Genomic DNA, 17,333 nt, shown 5'->3' with positions numbered 1-17,333 from the left:
GCCCGGGGGCTAGCCGCTTGGCCTGAGACGTTAGTTCCCGCGGACGGCTTAGTAGCGTGCGCAGTATGAAAAGCCCACTCTTAGTCACAGACCGCAGAGCGGCTGTCCGACTGGCAAGAGTGAAAGCTGAAGGCCACCCACGCGAAAAACGTCCGGGAAGAAAAACGCTTCGGGCGACCCGACCGTTTTCTTTATGAGTATCTACTCGGTTAAATTCGCTCCCAGAGTCTGAGTATTGTACACTCCACTCCGCAGCCCACTCTCAGCCACAGACCGCAGAGCGGCTGTCCGGCAAGCGAGAGCACAAGCCAAAGAGCGGAGGGAACATGAAAAAGATTGAAGGGGGCTCGGACGAAACCGAGTCGGCACCCTCCGCATAAAACTTGCAGTGCTAAAAAGCAATCATTTGATATATCTGCATGGACTAACTTTGTCTTTTGCATGATCATTTCCATGAACACTCGCGAAAAAACCTCCGCCCGACTTTGCCAAGTTGCCCGGAGGCTTGGGGGCTACTGTCGGAGTAAGTGGACACGGGTATCCCGAAGACGGCGAGACAATATTTCAAGACATCGGGGCTAGCAAAGCCCCTCAGTCCGACTGCCCGGCCGCTCCTGCCGGCTCCCCGTCCGACTGCTCCACCCGGCCGGCTGCCAGCTGACCGACTGCACCGACTAGCCTGCTGCCGACTGCAGTCCGACCCGGCATCGACAAGACCCCGACGAGACGGCCATACCGCGGACAAGACAACCGTACCGCAACACCATCATGTATAGTGTCACTTGTCCCCTGGCACTATTTATGAAGTGACCCAGGGGACAAGCATGACATGCACCATGCCTTGCTCCCATACCACCACATAGCTTAGATAGTAAGCTAGCTCCACACTATATATAGCCATCCATCCATCCATCCATCGAGGAGGATGGACTCACATACACAACAAGCAAGCTAGCTAGCAAGAGAGCTAGCTAGCCATCCATCCATCCATTCCCACGGGCAAGCATGCCCAAGCACACATACGGCCATGCTCATGGCCGGCCACTAAAGCGTGCCTGGTGCACACATATATGGAGGCAGATGCCCATGGCACTGCCCCCAGATATAGCTCTAGGAGCGCTTTGTACTGCCCGATGTACACCCCAGATATATATGCTCAGACATGCAGGAGTAGGGGTATTATCTCTCCGGAGAGCCCCGAACCTGGGTAAACTAGCGCGTGCTACTCGCATACCCGCTCCCGGTCCTATCAGCAGCAGTCTTACCCTCACACAAAGCCCTTGTGGCATCTGTCGATTTACACCCCCCCGTGAGAATACCACGACAGGTGGCTTCAAAGTCCTGAAATCATCACTTGTAGCTCCGTTCTTGTTCCCCTTGTGCATGCCATCATCTCCATGCTTGGTCTTGCTCCAGTGTTCATCCCTCTTATCCATGCCAGGCCCTTCATTTGTAAGAAAAACAAATGTATCCAATTTAGGCAGCATCATATTCTCAAGAACATTAGAATCATTACCAAGAAACGAAAGTACCTGATAATTTAATTGGCGTGTGCGAGCTCTAGTAATTGGTCCAGTATATGTAGTAGTAGGGGCTGTGGGTGTAACAATGGTATTGATGTCCTCATCAACCCTTGTGGAGGTTGTCGGTTCAATATCCGGCGTATCTCATAGTAGGGGTCCTAAGCTAGGCATCTTGGAGCGATGGTAACATGGACACGGGGTTTTACCCAGCTTCGGGCTCTCTTGATGAGATAATACCCCACATGCTGCTTTTGATTGTATTCATATGGGTGTAGTACAGAGTACATGTATCTACCACGAGATTGTAGTAATGAATATGAGATTGTCTATTGACTAGCCTGGCCTCGGTTTATATATGCACCGTAGGCCTAGGGTTTAGAGGAGTCCTTGTCTTGGGCACCAAGTCTTGTAGAATTCTCCTTGTATGCCTCATGGGCTGTCTGAACTGGCCCATGAGTATGCGGCCATGGGGGTCCTCGGCCCAATCTAACTGATCGGGAGACGACGTGGTGAGTACCCCCTAGTCCAGGACACCGTCATTAGCCCCCTGAACCGGTCTTCAAGTTGGGTACGCTCCTCGATTCTTCCGAACTGTTCTTCATCTTCGGTCGTCGGTCTTGAAAACTGGTTCAACAAATCTTCTTATCTTCGGTATTTAGGATTGCCGAAGTACATCCGAAGGGTTTATATATCGGGTATCCGAGGAGCCCCTTTAAGTTATCGGCTTTTATCAATGCCTTGTTATTTTTACGCCCACCTCGGGTGCGAAGTTGTTCCCGGGCGGCGGTGTCCTCTTGCATCCGAGCTCCAACGCCGGACTGCATTTCGACGTATCTTTTGCAGCCGAGCACCAACGCCGGACTGTATCTGAGCTCCAACTCCGGACTGTATACGAGGTGTCATAGATCACCTTGGCTTGAAGAAGTTTAAAGGAAGTTAGCCGAGCTTAATGCCGGAAATGCCCTCTATAGAGCCAGCCACTTACATCCGAGCTTTATGCCGGACTGCTTCCGAGGTGATGCACCACCTCGGGCTTGGGCTGATTGTTTACGGATTTTATTTCCGATGCGCGTAAATTTATTTGCTGTCAACATGTATTGCCGGTAGCCCTCAAGGTGTCTGTTGGCCTAAAATCCGAGATGCACCTGAAGGAAAATATGAAACCGCTGATCCTAGTAGCTTCTGAGACTCAGGTCGTGAAATCGGCCTGAGGATCAACTCCTAGCTCGGCAGCATACATAACAATAGAAACGCAGTGTAATATATTAGAGGTAATAGTGATCGGCGGACGGGCCCCTGAGAGAGGGTCGTGAGAAGTCGCCGCGATATATCAGCTTGATGCCGGATAATTCCCATATGGTACTTATTGTCCTCCCAAGACGTACTTGTCATAGTTCAGTTATGCCGAACACTGATCACTTTGAATTTTCTGCATTGAATAGGCAATGCAGTAGCCCTCGAGCCACTGGTCGGGTGGCAACACCAGATCAGGGGATCGATGTGCCCCTTTAATGCTTGTAAATAATGAGCGCAAAGCCCAGTAGCCCCCGAGCCTTAATGTGGGCACGGGTGGCCGAATTAAGGATCGAAGTCCGTTTGACAGGAAATTTTGTTGTGTTTAACACAAACTTCTCGGAAAGAGAATAAAGATCTCTTAAAAGAGCTTAGAGCTTGTCGAAATCCGAGCTCGCCAAGGTAGGCCCCAAGGGGTTTAAAAGATGAAATGCAGTAAATGGATTTTACTCGCAATTTTTATGTGTAATGATTCTATGTATCCAAGTACTTTACATCATTAATGCACAGATCCGCATTGTACAAAACTTTGTTGACCGACCATCAGCTTCAACCTCCTCGGCCAGTAGCTGGGGAGTGTTTGTCCTACTTTATAAAGCCTTTACAAGGGCAAAGTTTTACGGCAAACAAGGCAACCCGGTCATACGGTTTTATAAACAATGGTACGCAGAGAGATATGTTATATTACTGTTTAATGTAAGAAACATCTTCCAAAGAAAATAGTCCCACTATCGGTTCCTTTCCTTGGGTCATCATGCTGATCATGATCATGAAACCTCAACTCCGATCAATGTGGGAGGAAAATATGGAGGGTTTAGTTTGGGGAAAGTTCCCGGACTATGTGGTTTATAGCGAACCAAAATTTTCACTTTCGTCGTTGCCGACCAATGTGATCCTTTAAGATTGCTAGCTTTTGGCTTCACCCAGTCTGAGGTACTAACTCGGATGACCCGGTAGTAACAATCACAGAGGTGCTCCCTTTACCACCTAGTCGCACAATCGGGAATGTAGGGGTAAGCACAGGAGCTAGGCAACCCAGCTTGGCCAAAATCTTAAGTCAAATTGATGCATATGTATGGCTTTATAACGATGATTACGGAAGGCATCCCTCGTATGTTAAATACAAACGCTGATGATATGTTTATTTTGGCTCCATTGCGACCGTTGATCAGTTGAAAGTGGCCCATCGTCGGCTTCCGCCCCCTTGTAGATGCTACGCAGGGTGTTCTCGCAATAACAAAACAACCCTTAGCCGACGTCTCGGTGCCCAAAGGCGGTTGTGTTAGCGGAAACGAGGCAATCAGATATGCGGGTGTAATGACCAAACCTCGAAGGATTTGAGTCTCTGTGCTTACCGTGCTAGTCCCTGGATCGAACTCGCTAGCACACACAGTATAGATGAATACCAGAATAGCAAGTGCATCATTTATTACAACGTATGATCCAGAATGTATAAAATAAAACAATCTGCATAGCACTTGGCTAGCTTTATTCAATAAAATAGCGGAAAGTAGCAGAAAATAACGATGAGTCCCATCATAGCCCACTGGCGATGCTGAGTGCAGACTCGCGACCCTAACGGTACCTTACTCTTTGTCTGAATATCCTGCAACATGAGACGTTGCAGCCATATAGGTCAATACTTTGAATGTATTGGCAAGTTACACAGGAGTAATAATATAGCAGACCTACATGTATATGCATAGTATAACAAAAGGAAGGCTTGAGGGTTTATTTTTGCAGAAAGCTGATTTTGTCCTCATAGCTACCTAATAGTCAAATTTTTATTTAGTTCTTTTATTACTACAATTATATACACAAGGTTGAGTTGGCAAAATCAACTCCAACCTACCCTTTATTAAGTTGCCCAAGAAATTTATTAAGTGTCACATCTGTCAAGATCATCCAACAACTGTAATGGCATAGTGGCTCAAAATTACCCATAACCGGGGGCACGGCTAATCATGATTAGTTTTAACACTCTGCAGAGTTTTGCACACTTTACCCACTAGACTCAACCCGAAGATTGAGACGAAGTCTTTCAGAAGCAGTCACCTCCACCCCCGGCAGCCGGTACACCTACTCATATCTACATCTGCTAGCTTACCTGGGCGAGGATCTCACAACCTACTCAACTAAGCCAGAGCCCATTTAGCTAGTGGTTGCGCATGGAAGCTACTAGTCACTAAGTCTGTCTGATCTTTTTGAGCCTGGGCGGCCGTCCACTTACATTCAGAGGGTATAAACCACGATGTTCTTGAAACCACCCTTCATTACCAATTCCGCCCAGAGGTGAATTAAGTCCTTAATTACTACTCAATTTGTTCTATTTATAGTCCTCACATAAGCTCAATGAATACACGAACCACCCCGTCTACAAAGCATAGCAAGCTACAACTACCACGATTTGCAAAACACGGGATGATAGCTCAATAGCGTAGCAAAATTTATATATTAATCCTATATGTGACGCCGGATAATCAAGCTACAGTAAACCTAACCCGTAACCCCCACTCGCCCCCACTACTCTCTCTTTCCCCCGATCCGATCTGGATCGGGGCACCCCTCACGCGCGATCCCGCCCGTCGCCGTCCTCCACCGCCCCCAACCGCTCCGCCCCCCACTCCACTCCCTGGCAGGCCCCTGCGCATGAACCGTGTTGCCCCGCCGCGGGCGCCGCTGGCCGCGTGCCCTGCCGTTGGCCGCATGCGCCCAGCCGCCTCTGCCAGCCGCCCCGTCGTCCTCGACTCCTCGTCACCGGAGCCGCCTCGCCACCTCGCCGGACTGCCTTCCTCGCCGGACCGCGCCTCCTCGTCTCCACCTTGCTGGACTGCTCGCGTCGTCGACCTCCTCCCCGAAGGCCTCCGTTGAGCCCATTGCCCTTAACCCTACGGCCCTAGTGAGCGCCTCCCTCTCCTCGTCTCTCCCTCATCGCACCGTGCCCGCGCTCGTCCGCGCTCTCGCGCGGCCCTGTGGTCGAGCCCCGTGCTCGCGCTCGCCCGTTCGTCCCACTCACCACTACCCGCGTCGCCCACGTGCTCACCGCGTGCCGGCGCATCCGCCTGCAGCCGCGGCCCTCCTCCGCCTCCCTGACCTCCGCCGCGGTCACCCCTCTGCCGCCTCCCCTAGCCCTGGCCACCGGCGCCGGCGTGCGCCGTGCGTGCCCAGCGCCCCTCGGGCATGCGCCCGTTCGGGCTATGCCCGTTAACCGCACGCCCGAACCCACTATGGCCCTTAGGGCCTATGACAGCTGGGCCCCGCCCCCTATGACAATGACATGTGGGGCCCATGCCCAGAATGTTTTAAATAAAAAAGGAAGGAATTAAAAATAATAATAATAAATAAAATATCAATTAATTAAATAATTAAATAATTAACTTAATTAATTCTGTTTAAATTAACTAATTAAGATTAATTAACCTAATAACTAGTTAACCTAATTAACTACTGTTAATTAGCGAAGCAGTACATAACAGGTGGGACCCACCTGTCAGGTTGACCAGGTCAACGGTCAACGTTGACTGCTGACATCATGCTGACGTCATAATTACCTTTTTCTAATTAAATTAATTCTATTAATTCTAGAAAAAGATAAAATCCTTTTTAAATTAATATAAAATGAACCGTAGCTCGGATGGAAAAACTTTGTACATGAAAGTTGCTCAGAACGACGAGACGAATCCGGATACGCAGCCCGTTCGTCCGCCACACATCCCTAGCATAGCAAACACGCAACTTTCCCCCTCTGGTTCATTTGTCCGAAAACGCGAAACACCGGGAATACTTTCCCGGATGTTTCCCCCTTCGCCGGTACCACCTCCTACCGCGTTAGGGCACACCTAGCCCCGCGCATTGACATGTCTTCCATCGTCATGCTTATGTTTGCATTATATTTATTGTTTCTTCCCCCTCTTCTCTCGTTAGACACCGAGACCGACGCCGCTGCTACCCAGTACGACTACGGTGTTGACGACCCCTCCTTCTTGCCAAAGCAACCAGGCAAGCCCCCCCCCCCTTGATCACCAGATATCGCCTACTCTTTTCTATACTGCTTGCATTAGAAGAGTGTAGCATGTTACTGCTTTCGGTTAATCCTATTCTGCTGCATAGCCTGTCATTGTTACTACAGTTGTTACCCTTACCTGCTATCCTACTGCTTAGTATAGGATGCTAGTGTTCCATCAGTGGCCCTACACTCTTGTCCGTCTGCCATGCTATACTACTGGGCCGTGATCACTTCGGGAGGTGATCACGAGTATATACTATATACTTTATATACATGACACATGCGGTGACTAAAGTCGGGTCGGCTCGTTGAGTACCCGCAAGTGATTCTGATGAGGGGGCTGAAAGGACAGGTGGCTCCATCCCGGTAGAGGTGAGCCTGGGTTCCTGATGGCCCTCGACTGTTACTTTGTGGCGGAGCGACAGGGCAGGTTGAGACCACCTAGGAGAGAGGTGGGCCTGGCCCTGGTCAGCGTTCACGGATACTTAACACGCTTAACGAGATCTTGGCATTTGATCTGAGTCTGGCCATTTGGTCTATACGCACTAACCAACTACGCGGGAATAGTTATGGGCACTCGACGTCGTGGTATCAGCCGAAGCTCTTCTTGACGTCAGCGACGGAGCGGCGCGCGCCGGATTGGACTAGAACGCCTGCTAGGCTAGGTCTGCTTCCGGCCGCGTACGCAATGTGCAGGTGTGCAATGGGCGATGGGCCCAGACCCCTGCGCGCATAGGATTTAGACGGGCGTGCTGACCTCTCTGTTGAGCCTAGGTGGGGCTGCAACGTGTTGATCTTCCGCGGCCGGGCATGACCCAGAAAAGTGTGTCCGGCCAAATGGGATCGAGCGTGTTGGGTTATGTGGTGCACCCCTGCAGGGAAGTTTATCTATTCGAATAGCCGTGTCCCTCGGTAAAAGGATGACCCGGAGTTGTACCTTGACCTTATGACAACTAGAACTGGATACTTAATAAAACACACCCTTCCAAGTGCCAGATATAACCCGGTGATCGCTCTCTAACAGGGCGACGAGGAGGGGATCGCCGGGTAGGATTATGCTATGCGATGCTACTTGGTGAACTTACCATCTACTCTCTTCTACATGCTGCAAGATGGAGGTGGCCAGAAGCGTAGTATTCGACAGGATTAGCTATCCCCCTCTTATTCTGGCATTCTGAAGTTCAGTCCACCGATATGGCCCTTTACACATATGCCCATGCATATGTAGTGTAGCTCCTTGCTTGCGAGTACTTTGGATGAGTACTCACGGTTGCTTTTCTCCCTCTTTTCCCTCTTTCCTTTCTACCTGGTTGTCGCAACCAGATGCTGGAGCCCAGGAGCCAGAAGCCACCGTCGACGACGACTCCTACTACACCGGAGGTTCCTACTACTACGTGCAGCCCGCTGACGACGACCAGGAGTAGCTTTGGAGGATCCCAGGCAGGAGGCATGCGCCTCTTTTGATCTGTATCCCAGTTTGTGCTACCTTCTTAAGGAAAACTGGTTTAACTTATGTCTGTACTCAGATAATGTTGCTTCCGGTGACTCGTCTATGATCGAGCACTTGTATTCGAGCCCTCGAGGCCCCTGGCTGGTATTATGATGCTTGTATGACTTATTTATGTTGTAGAGTTGTGTTGTGATATCTTCCCGTGAGTCCCTGATCTTGATCGTACACATTTGCGTGCATGATTAGTGTACGGTCAAATCAGGGGCGTCACACTATGCATGCATATATTCATAGTGTGATATAACTACATGCGTAGAAAACAATAGGTAAAGGATGATCAACATGTAACTTGCCTTGGTTCTGGTTCAGAAAGTCACACTCCTGACAATAGCTCGTGTCGCACTCCGGATAATCTACACGTTTCACACAATTCAACAAATCAATCATCGGAACACAAATAGAACCAAAATAAAACCAACAGAAAGAAACCATTTTTAAAACTCAACAAAAGAAGCTTAACAGCACCTAAATAACACTACGGTCACAACGCAAAAAGAAACACTCGATTCCGATAAACGGTTTGAAAGATACGGCCTCCGGAAGGTTTAATTCAAATTTGAACAAATTCAAATTTGAAAGGTGCAAACATGTGAGATTTTGGTACTGTGATAAAGTGCTGGTTTTTGTGAGTGCATAGGAAAAAGAATCACCTAAATTGGACTTATATAATAAAAGATATAGCTAGTTGATTTTTAGTTGGAAAACTGAAAAAGAAAGAGCAACAGAAAACGCATGCGCGCTGTAGCGAACTCCTGTAGAAGCTCCTGTAGCGACTTGCCACATGGCGGTTCTTGATTGGCCGGGCATGTGTGCTCACCCAAAACAGAGGAGAATGGCGGCGGCGGTCGGGCGTCGGCGGCGGCGCGTCTCAGGCGAAGGTGAAGTGGCGGACGGATGCAGCTTCTAGTGGCGGATGCGGTGGTGGTGAAAACGGCGACTGGTTCGTCCTCTGCAGGCGACGGTGGCGACGGAAATGCAGCGTGCTCCGGCGAAGTCGGGCGGGGTCGCTCCTCTCACTCCGCTGCGTGTTGGGCAAGTCCAAAGTGTCAAACGGGTGCGCGGAAGATAGAGGGGTCGAACGGAGTAGGCGGTGCGGCTCTGCTCGTTCTTACGGCGGTGCAATCTTCCGGCGAACGGCGGAGCTCTGGGCGAGATGCGTTTCGCCCTAGCTCATGCGTGCGGCAACAGGGAGGATCGAGGAGGGGATGCGGGGTTGCCCTGGGTCTTCTACTTGCACACGGCGGCTCGGGAGCGCTCGAGGTGGACCAGGAGCACGAGCTCGGGTCGGGTTCGGCCTCAGGTGCGGGAGCGGCGCGGCGCTCCTCTGGCTCGGGGAAGCAGAGGAACAGGGGCACTGGGTGGGGCCCGCTGGCAGTGGCTGGAGGCGAGGTGGATCGGGCGCGGGTCGGGTGCGAGCGACGCTGCTGCATACGGCTTCGCGGGAAGTGGGCTGCGCGGCGGGAGCTGGGCCGCGGCGTTGACTGGCGGGCTGGCTAGCTAGCTGGGCCGCTGGCTAGCGGGCTGGCCGGCTGGTGTTTCTTTTTTTTAAACAAAAACTACGGCAGCAGAAAAAAATAAATAAAATAAAATACACAGTACAAATTCTAAATAAAAGTACCTAGACACACAGTAAAAATAGCTCTACAGCTATAAACTACACGAACACTAGTTCCAACACTAATGCAATTTTGTAAAATAATTTTTATGCAATAGGCCACTCAAATAGCAATAAAAGAATCAAATAAAATATTTTGAAGATTGCAAAAATTACCAGAACATATCAGATGAACTTGAAATAATATTCTGCACATTATGAACATTTTTAAAATAGGGGAGAAGTCATGTTATCTCCACTCGAAATAAATTGCCTTTTGTTGCATAATGATTTGAATATTCTGAAAAAGCAAATAATGCAATAAAAATATGATATGCATATGAATGATCTATTAACATCCTAATTTAGGAAAATTTGGATGTTACAAACCTACCCCCCTTAAGATGAATCTCGCCCTCGAGATTCGGGCTGGCTAGAAAATAGGTGTGGGTGATCCTGCTTGAGATCTTCCTCTCGTTCCCAGGTAGCTTCCTCCTCTGTATGATGATCCCACTGAACCTTGCATAACTTAATTGACTTGGTGCGAGTAACTCTCTCTGCTGTCTCCAGAATCTTAACAGGCTTCTCCTCATATGTCAAATCACTCTCCAACTGAATTGCCTCAAGTGGCACTGTGTCCATCAATGGAACATCCATCATCTCTGCATGGCACTTCTTCAACTGAGATACATGAAACACATTATGAACTCCTGACAAGGATTCTGGCAACTCCGGCTGATAAGCTACCTCTCCTCTACGCTCCAAGATCTTGTAAGGCCCCACAAAACGTGGTGCTAACTTACCTTTGATTCCAAACCTCTTAATTCCACGAAGTGGTGAAACTCGAAGATATGCATGGTCTCCTACCTCATATGTCACCTCCTTACGTTTTGCATCCGCATAACTCTTCTGCCTGGACTGTGCTATCTTCAGCCTGTCACGAATCAACTTGACCTTCTCCTCAACATCCCTGATCAAGTCTGGTCCAAAGAACTGACGTTCTCCAACCTCATCCCACATCAACGGTGTCCTGCACTTCCTACCATACAATACCTCAAATGGTGCCATCTTCAGACTAGCCTGATAACTGTTATTATATGAGAACTCTGCATAAGGTAAATTATCATCCCAACTAGACCCATAGTCCAAAGCACAAGCTCTCAACATATCCTCCAAAATCTGGTTTACCCTCTCTTTCCGCCCAATAGTCTGCGGATGGAAAGCTGTACTGAACTCCAGCCTGGTGCCCAAGGATTCATGCAACTGACGCCAAAATTTAGATGTGAACTGAGTACCTTTATCAGACACTACCTTCCTTGGAACTCCATGCAGACAAACAATCTTAGACATATAAATCTTTGCTAGTTGAGCACTGGTATAAGTAGTCTTTACTGGGATGAAGTGAGCAACTTTAGTTAAACGATCAACAACTACCCAAATAGAATCATAACCTGACCGAGTCCTGGGTAAACCTGTAATGAAATCCATACCAATCTCATCCCACTTCCAATCAGGTTTAGGCAATGGCTGTAACAAACCTGCTGGTCTCTGATGTTCTGCTTTAACTCTCTGGCACACACCACATGTTGCAATATATCTAGCAATTTCCCTCTTCAGGCTAGGCCACCAAAATCTTTCCCTCAAATCCAAATACATCTTAGTATTACCTGGGTGAATAGAATAAGGTGAATCATGCGCCTCCTGAAGAATCAACTTCTTGATATCTGCATCTTGAGGTACACAAATACGCTTTTCAAACCATATGGCCCCATGTTCATCCTCATGGAAACCTTCTGCCTTACCTTTAACCATATTCTCTTTTATCTCAGCAATCTCCTTATCACCCTTTTGAGCTTCTCTGATCCTCTCAAGCAAAGTAGGCTTTACCTCCAGTGTTGCTAAATATCCCTTAGGAACCATCTCCAACCAGAGATTCCTGAACAGTTCACATAACTCGGGTGGCATATTATCAATATTAATTGCATTAGCATGGCTCCTACGACTCAATGCATCAGCAACAACATTAGCTTTACCAGGATGATACTGCACATTCAAATCATAATCTTTAATAAGCTCCAACCATCTCCTCTGCCTGAGGTTCAAATCCCTCTGAGTAAAAATATACTTCAAGCTCTTATGATCAGTAAATATATCACAATGATTACCAATAAGATATGGCCTCCAAGTTTTCAATGCATGCACAACTGAGGCTAACTCCAAATCATGTGTAGGATAATTATGCTCATGATTCTTAAGCTGACGTGAAGCATATGAAACAACTTTACCTTCCTGCATCAAAACACTCCCAAGTCCTTGACGAGAAGCATCACAATATACCTGGAAGTCCTTATGTATATCCCGCAGAGTTAAGACTGGTGCTGTAACCAAACCGCCGCTTCAATTCCTGAAAGCTGGCTTCACATTCATCAGTCCAAAAAAACTTCTTCTCCTTCTTCAACAATTCAGTCATAGGCTTTGCAATCTTAGAAAAGTTCTCAATAAACCTCCTGTAATAACCTGCAAGGCCCAAAAAGCTGCGAATCTCTCCAACTGTCGTGGGTGTCTCCCACTCTGTAACTGCAGCAACCTTAGATGGATCAACTGCAACTCCATTACCTGACACAACATGTCCAAGGAATGTTACCTCATCCAGCCAAAACTCGCATTTGCTAAACTTGGCATACAACTGATGTTCCCTCAGTTTCTCCAATACCAAACGCAAATGCACCTCATGCTCTTGCTTATTCTTGGAGAATACCAATATATCATCAATGAAAACAACCACAAATTTATCCAGGAACTCCATAAACACCTTGTTCATCATATTCATGAAGTATGCAGGAGCATTAGTCAATCCAAATGACATAACAGTATATTCATACAACCCATACCTCATGGTAAAAGCAGTCTTTGGAATATCTTGCTCACGAATCTTCAATTGATGATAACCAGAACTAAGGTCAATCTTAGAAAACACAGTAGCTCCCTCCAACTGGTCAAACAGATCATTTATCATAGGCAAAGGATACTTATTCTTAATGGTTACCTCATTCAGAGAATGATAATCAACAGACATCCTCAATGTCCCATCCTTCTTCTCCACAAACAAAACTGGAGCTCCCCAAGGTGATGAACTTGGGCGAATAAATCCTTGTGCCTGCAATTCTCTTATCTACTTCTTCAATTCCTCCAACTCTTGAGGATGCATTCTATACGGTCTCTGTGCAATAGGTCCAGTGCCTGGTATTAAATCAATAAGAAACTCAATATCTCTATCTGGTGGCATACCTGGCAACTCCTCTGGAAACACATCTGGATAATCTCTCACAACTGGCACCTCTTCCAGGCTACCCCCCTTAAGAGAGTTCACCTGCACCTGCTTATGCTTATACTTACATACATATTTGATCATCTTCCCTCCTGGTGCACTGAGAGTAATAGATCGACTCGCACAATCAATACGACCTTTATATAACTGTAACCAATCCATACCCAAAATAATATCCAGACCTTGTGACTTCAATATAATCAAATCCGTAGGAAACTCATGCTTCCCAATAGATAAAGTCAACTGATGATAACCAACACCTGCTATCATCTCAGCTTTTGGGGAACTCACTCTAATAGGCATACTAAGGGTTTTGGTTGGCAACAATAGATGAGTTATAGATATAATAGGGCCAAAAACTATGTATATATAAATATATTCTACCCATATGCATAATATGATCAAGCCAACAAAACACAACAACGAATAACACCAACAAACAAACAAACAACAAACAATATGATAATATTATATATATAGTCGAATAATTTCGACACTAAGCAATTTAACAAACAACTACCAATCAAGCAAACAATCTAGTATCTTCATACCACGAAAGTGGGCATAATCAAATACGCTAACACTATAACGTTGCAATGTAAAACAAACATGAATGGTGGTCTCAGCACTAGTTCCTACTTAACTGTTCAAGATACTTGAGGGGGTTAACTAATAAACAGCAAGAAGTATAGCTGGTTTATAAAACAATTTTCACTCCTATGGCTTTTCTAATCCATTTTCTAGGGTCACGTCCTATAGTCAACACACTACTCTGATGCCATCTGTAATGACCAAACCTCGAAGGATTTGAGTCTCTGTGCTTACCGTGCTAGTCCCTGGATCGAACTCGCTAGCACACACAGTATAGATGAATACCAGAATAGCAAGTGCATCATTTATTACAACATATGATCCAGAATGTATAAAATAAAACAATCTGCATAGCACTTGGCTAGCTTTATTCAATCACACAGCGGAAAGTAGCAGAAAATAACGATGAGTCCCATCATAGCCCACTGGCGATGCTGAGTGCAGACTCGCGACCCTAACGGTACCTTACTCTTCGTCTTAATATCCTGCAACATGAGACGTTGCAGCCATATAGGTCAATACTTTGAATGTATTGGCAAGTTACACAGGAGTAATAATATAGCAGACCTACATGTATATGCATAGTATAACAAAAGGAAGGCTTGAGGGTTTATTTTTGCAGAAAGCTGATTTTGTCCTCATAGCTACCTAATAGTCAAATTTTTATTTAGTTCTTTTATTACTACAATTATATACACAAGGTTGAGTTGGCAAAATCAACTCCAACCTACCCTTTATTAAGTTGCCCAAGAAATTTATTAAGTGTCACATCTGTCAAGATCATCCAACAACTGTAATGGCATAGTGGCTCAAAATTACCCATAACCGGGGGCACGGCTAATCATGATTAGTTTTAATACTCTGCAGAGTTTTGCACACTTTACCCACTAGACTCAACCCGAAGATTGAGACGAAGTCTTTCAGAAGCAGTCACCTCCACCCCCGGCAGCCGGTACACCTACTCATATCTACATCTGCTAGCTTACCTGGGCGAGGATCTCACAACCTACTCAACTAAGCCAGAGCCCATTTAGCTAGTGGTTGCGCATGGAAGCTACTAGTCACTAAGTCTGTCTGATCTTTTTGAGCCTGGGCGGCCGTCCACTTACATTCAGAGGGTATAAACCACGATGTTCTTGAAACCACCCTTCATTACCAATTCCGCCCAGAGGTGAATTAAGTCCTTAATTACTACTCAATTTGTTCTATTTATAGTCCTCACATAAGCTCAATGAATACACGAACCACCCCGTCTACAAAGCATAGCAAGCTACAACTACCACGATTTGCAAAACACGGGATGATAGCTCAATAGCGTAGCAAAATTTATATATTAATCCTATGCATGCATATATTCATAGTGTGATATAACTACATGCGTAGAAAACAATAGGTAAAGGATGATGAACATGTAACTTGCCTTGGTTCTAGTTCAGAAAGTCACACTCCTGACAATAGCTCGTGTCGCACTCCGGACAATCTACACGTTTCACACAATTCAACAAATCAATCATCGGAACACAAATAGAACCAAAATAAAACCAACAGCAAGAAACCATTTTTAAAACTCAATAAAAGAAGCTTAACAGCACCTAAATAACACTACAGTTACAACGCAAAAAGAAACACTCGATTCCGATAAACGGTTTGAAAGATACGGCCTCCGGAAGGTTTAATTCAAATTTGAACGAATTCAAATTTGAAAGGTGCAAACATGTGAGATTTTGGTATTGTGATAAAGTGTTGGTTTTTGTGAGTGCATAGGAAAAAGAATTACCTAAATTGTACTTATATAATAAAAGATATAGCTAGTTGAATTTTAGTTGGAAAGCTGAAAAAAAGAGCAACAGAAAACGCATGCGCGCTATAGCGAACTCCTGTAGAAGCTCCTGTAGCGACTTGCCACAAGGCGGTTCTTGATTGGCCGGGCGCGTGCGCTCACCCAAAACAGAGGAGAACGGCGGCGGCGGTCGGGCGTCGGCGGCGGCGCGTCTCTGGCGGGTCTCCGGCGAAGGTGAAGTGGCGGACGGATGCAGCTTCTAGTGGCGGATGCGGTGGTGGTGAAAACGGCTACTGGTTCGTCCTCTGCAGGCGACGGCCGCGACGGAAACGCGGCGTGCTCCGGCGAAGTCGGGCGGGGTCGCTCCTCTCGCTCCGCTGCGAGTTGGGCAAGGCCAAAGTGTCAAACGGGTGCGCGGAAAATAGAGGGGTCGAACGGAGTAGGCGGTGCGGCTCTGCTCGTTCTTACGGCGGTGCAAACTTCCGGCGGACGGCGGCGGACGGCGGAGCTCCACGCGAGATGCGTTTTGCCCTAGCTCGTGCGTGCAACAACAAGGAGGATCGAGGAGGGGATGCGGGGTTGCCCTGGGTCTTCTGCTTGCACACAGCAGCTCAGGAGCGCTCGAGGTGGACCAGGAGCACGAGCTCGGGTCGGGTTCGGCCTCTTGTGCAGGAGCGGCGCAGCGCTCCTCTGGCTCGGGGAAGCAGAGGAACAGGGGCGCGGGGTGGGGGCCGCTGGCAGTGGATGGAGGCGAGGTGGATCGGGCGCGGGTCGGGTGCGAGTGACGCTGCTGCGTACCGCTTCGCGGGAAGTGGGCTGCGGCGGCGGGAGCTGGGCCACGGCGTTGGCTGGCGAGCGAGCTGGGCCGCTGGCGAGCTGGCTGGCCGGCTGGTGTTTCTTTTTTTTTAAACAAAAACTACAGCAGCAGAACAAAATAAATAAAATGAAATATACAGTATAAATTCTAAATAAAAGTACCTAGACACACAGTAAAAATAGCTCTACAGCTATAAACTACAGGAACACTAGTTCCAACACTAATGCAATTTTGTAAAATAATTTTTATGCAATAGGCCACTCAAACAGCAATAAAACAATCAAATAAAATATTTTGAAGATTGCAAAAATCACCAGAACATATCAGATGAACTGGAAATAATATTCTGCACATTATGAACATTTTTAAAATAGGGGAGAAGTCATGTTATCTCCACTCCAAATAAATTGCCTTTTGTTGCATAATGATTTGAATATTCTGAAAAAGCAAATAATGCAATAAAAATATGATATGCATATGAATGATCTATTAACATCCTAATTTAGGAAAATTAGGATGTTACAGCGGGCTTTATAACTTTCACTTAGTCATAGGAGCTTTAAACTCGGGAAGCTAGCTACGAGCCCGCGGTTAGTGTTCGGCGACAGCCGAGGTCAAGCCGTAAACACTTCGGCCAATGTTATGAATGGCCCGTCATTTAACACAGGGTGACCTCTATCGATCTTATAGTCGTCAGGTCGCTGACCAGTTTACGCTTATTGTGCGAGTCAGTTTTCGGCTTTCTCCACTGAGGTGCTTAACCATTCGAGCTGGAAGCACAATCGCAATGGTTCTCCCTTTGCACACCTAGCCGAACAAAGCGGAACATAGGAGGCAAGCACAGGAGCCGGGCAACCCAACTATTGACCGAAGAGACAATTCGAAACCGAT

General features: G+C 47.1%; 1 protein-coding gene across 1 annotated transcript; it reads right to left on the bottom strand.

The window, feature by feature from the left end:
* Window positions 1-10,099: 10,099 nt before the first annotated feature.
* LOC141042805 (uncharacterized) lies at window positions 10,100-13,002 on the bottom strand. Its single transcript, XM_073511702.1, has 10 exons — window positions 12,973-13,002; window positions 12,739-12,858; window positions 12,571-12,672; window positions 11,771-11,969; window positions 11,594-11,650; window positions 11,238-11,398; window positions 11,115-11,189; window positions 10,794-11,006; window positions 10,446-10,607; window positions 10,100-10,135 (listed from the first exon to the last, which is right to left on the bottom strand). The coding sequence occupies exons 1-10, from the start codon at window positions 13,000-13,002 to the stop codon at window positions 10,100-10,102; spliced, it is 1,155 nt and encodes a 384-aa protein (XP_073367803.1).
* Window positions 13,003-17,333: the final 4,331 nt, after the last annotated feature.

Source organism: Aegilops tauschii, chromosome 3, assembly GCF_002575655.3.
Source record: "Aegilops tauschii subsp. strangulata cultivar AL8/78 chromosome 3, Aet v6.0, whole genome shotgun sequence".
NCBI lineage: Eukaryota > Viridiplantae > Streptophyta > Magnoliopsida > Poales > Poaceae > Aegilops > Aegilops tauschii.
Note: the sequence above shows the minus strand (reverse complement) of the source record. Positions and strands in the feature narration are given on the sequence as shown.

Bases quoted from the DNA above. Each gene is read 5' to 3' on its own strand.
- LOC141042805 (XM_073511702.1), bottom strand. From the start codon at position 13,002: ATGTCTGTTGATTATCATTCTCTGAATGAG. The intron at 12,859-12,972 runs GTAACCATTAAG...CATCAATTGAAG, and splicing joins ATTATCATTCTCTGAATGAG to ATTCGTGAGCAAGATATTCC. The intron at 11,190-11,237 runs GTAGTGTCTGAT...TTTTGGCGTCAG, and splicing joins TGCATGGAGTTCCAAGGAAG to TTGCATGAATCCTTGGGCAC.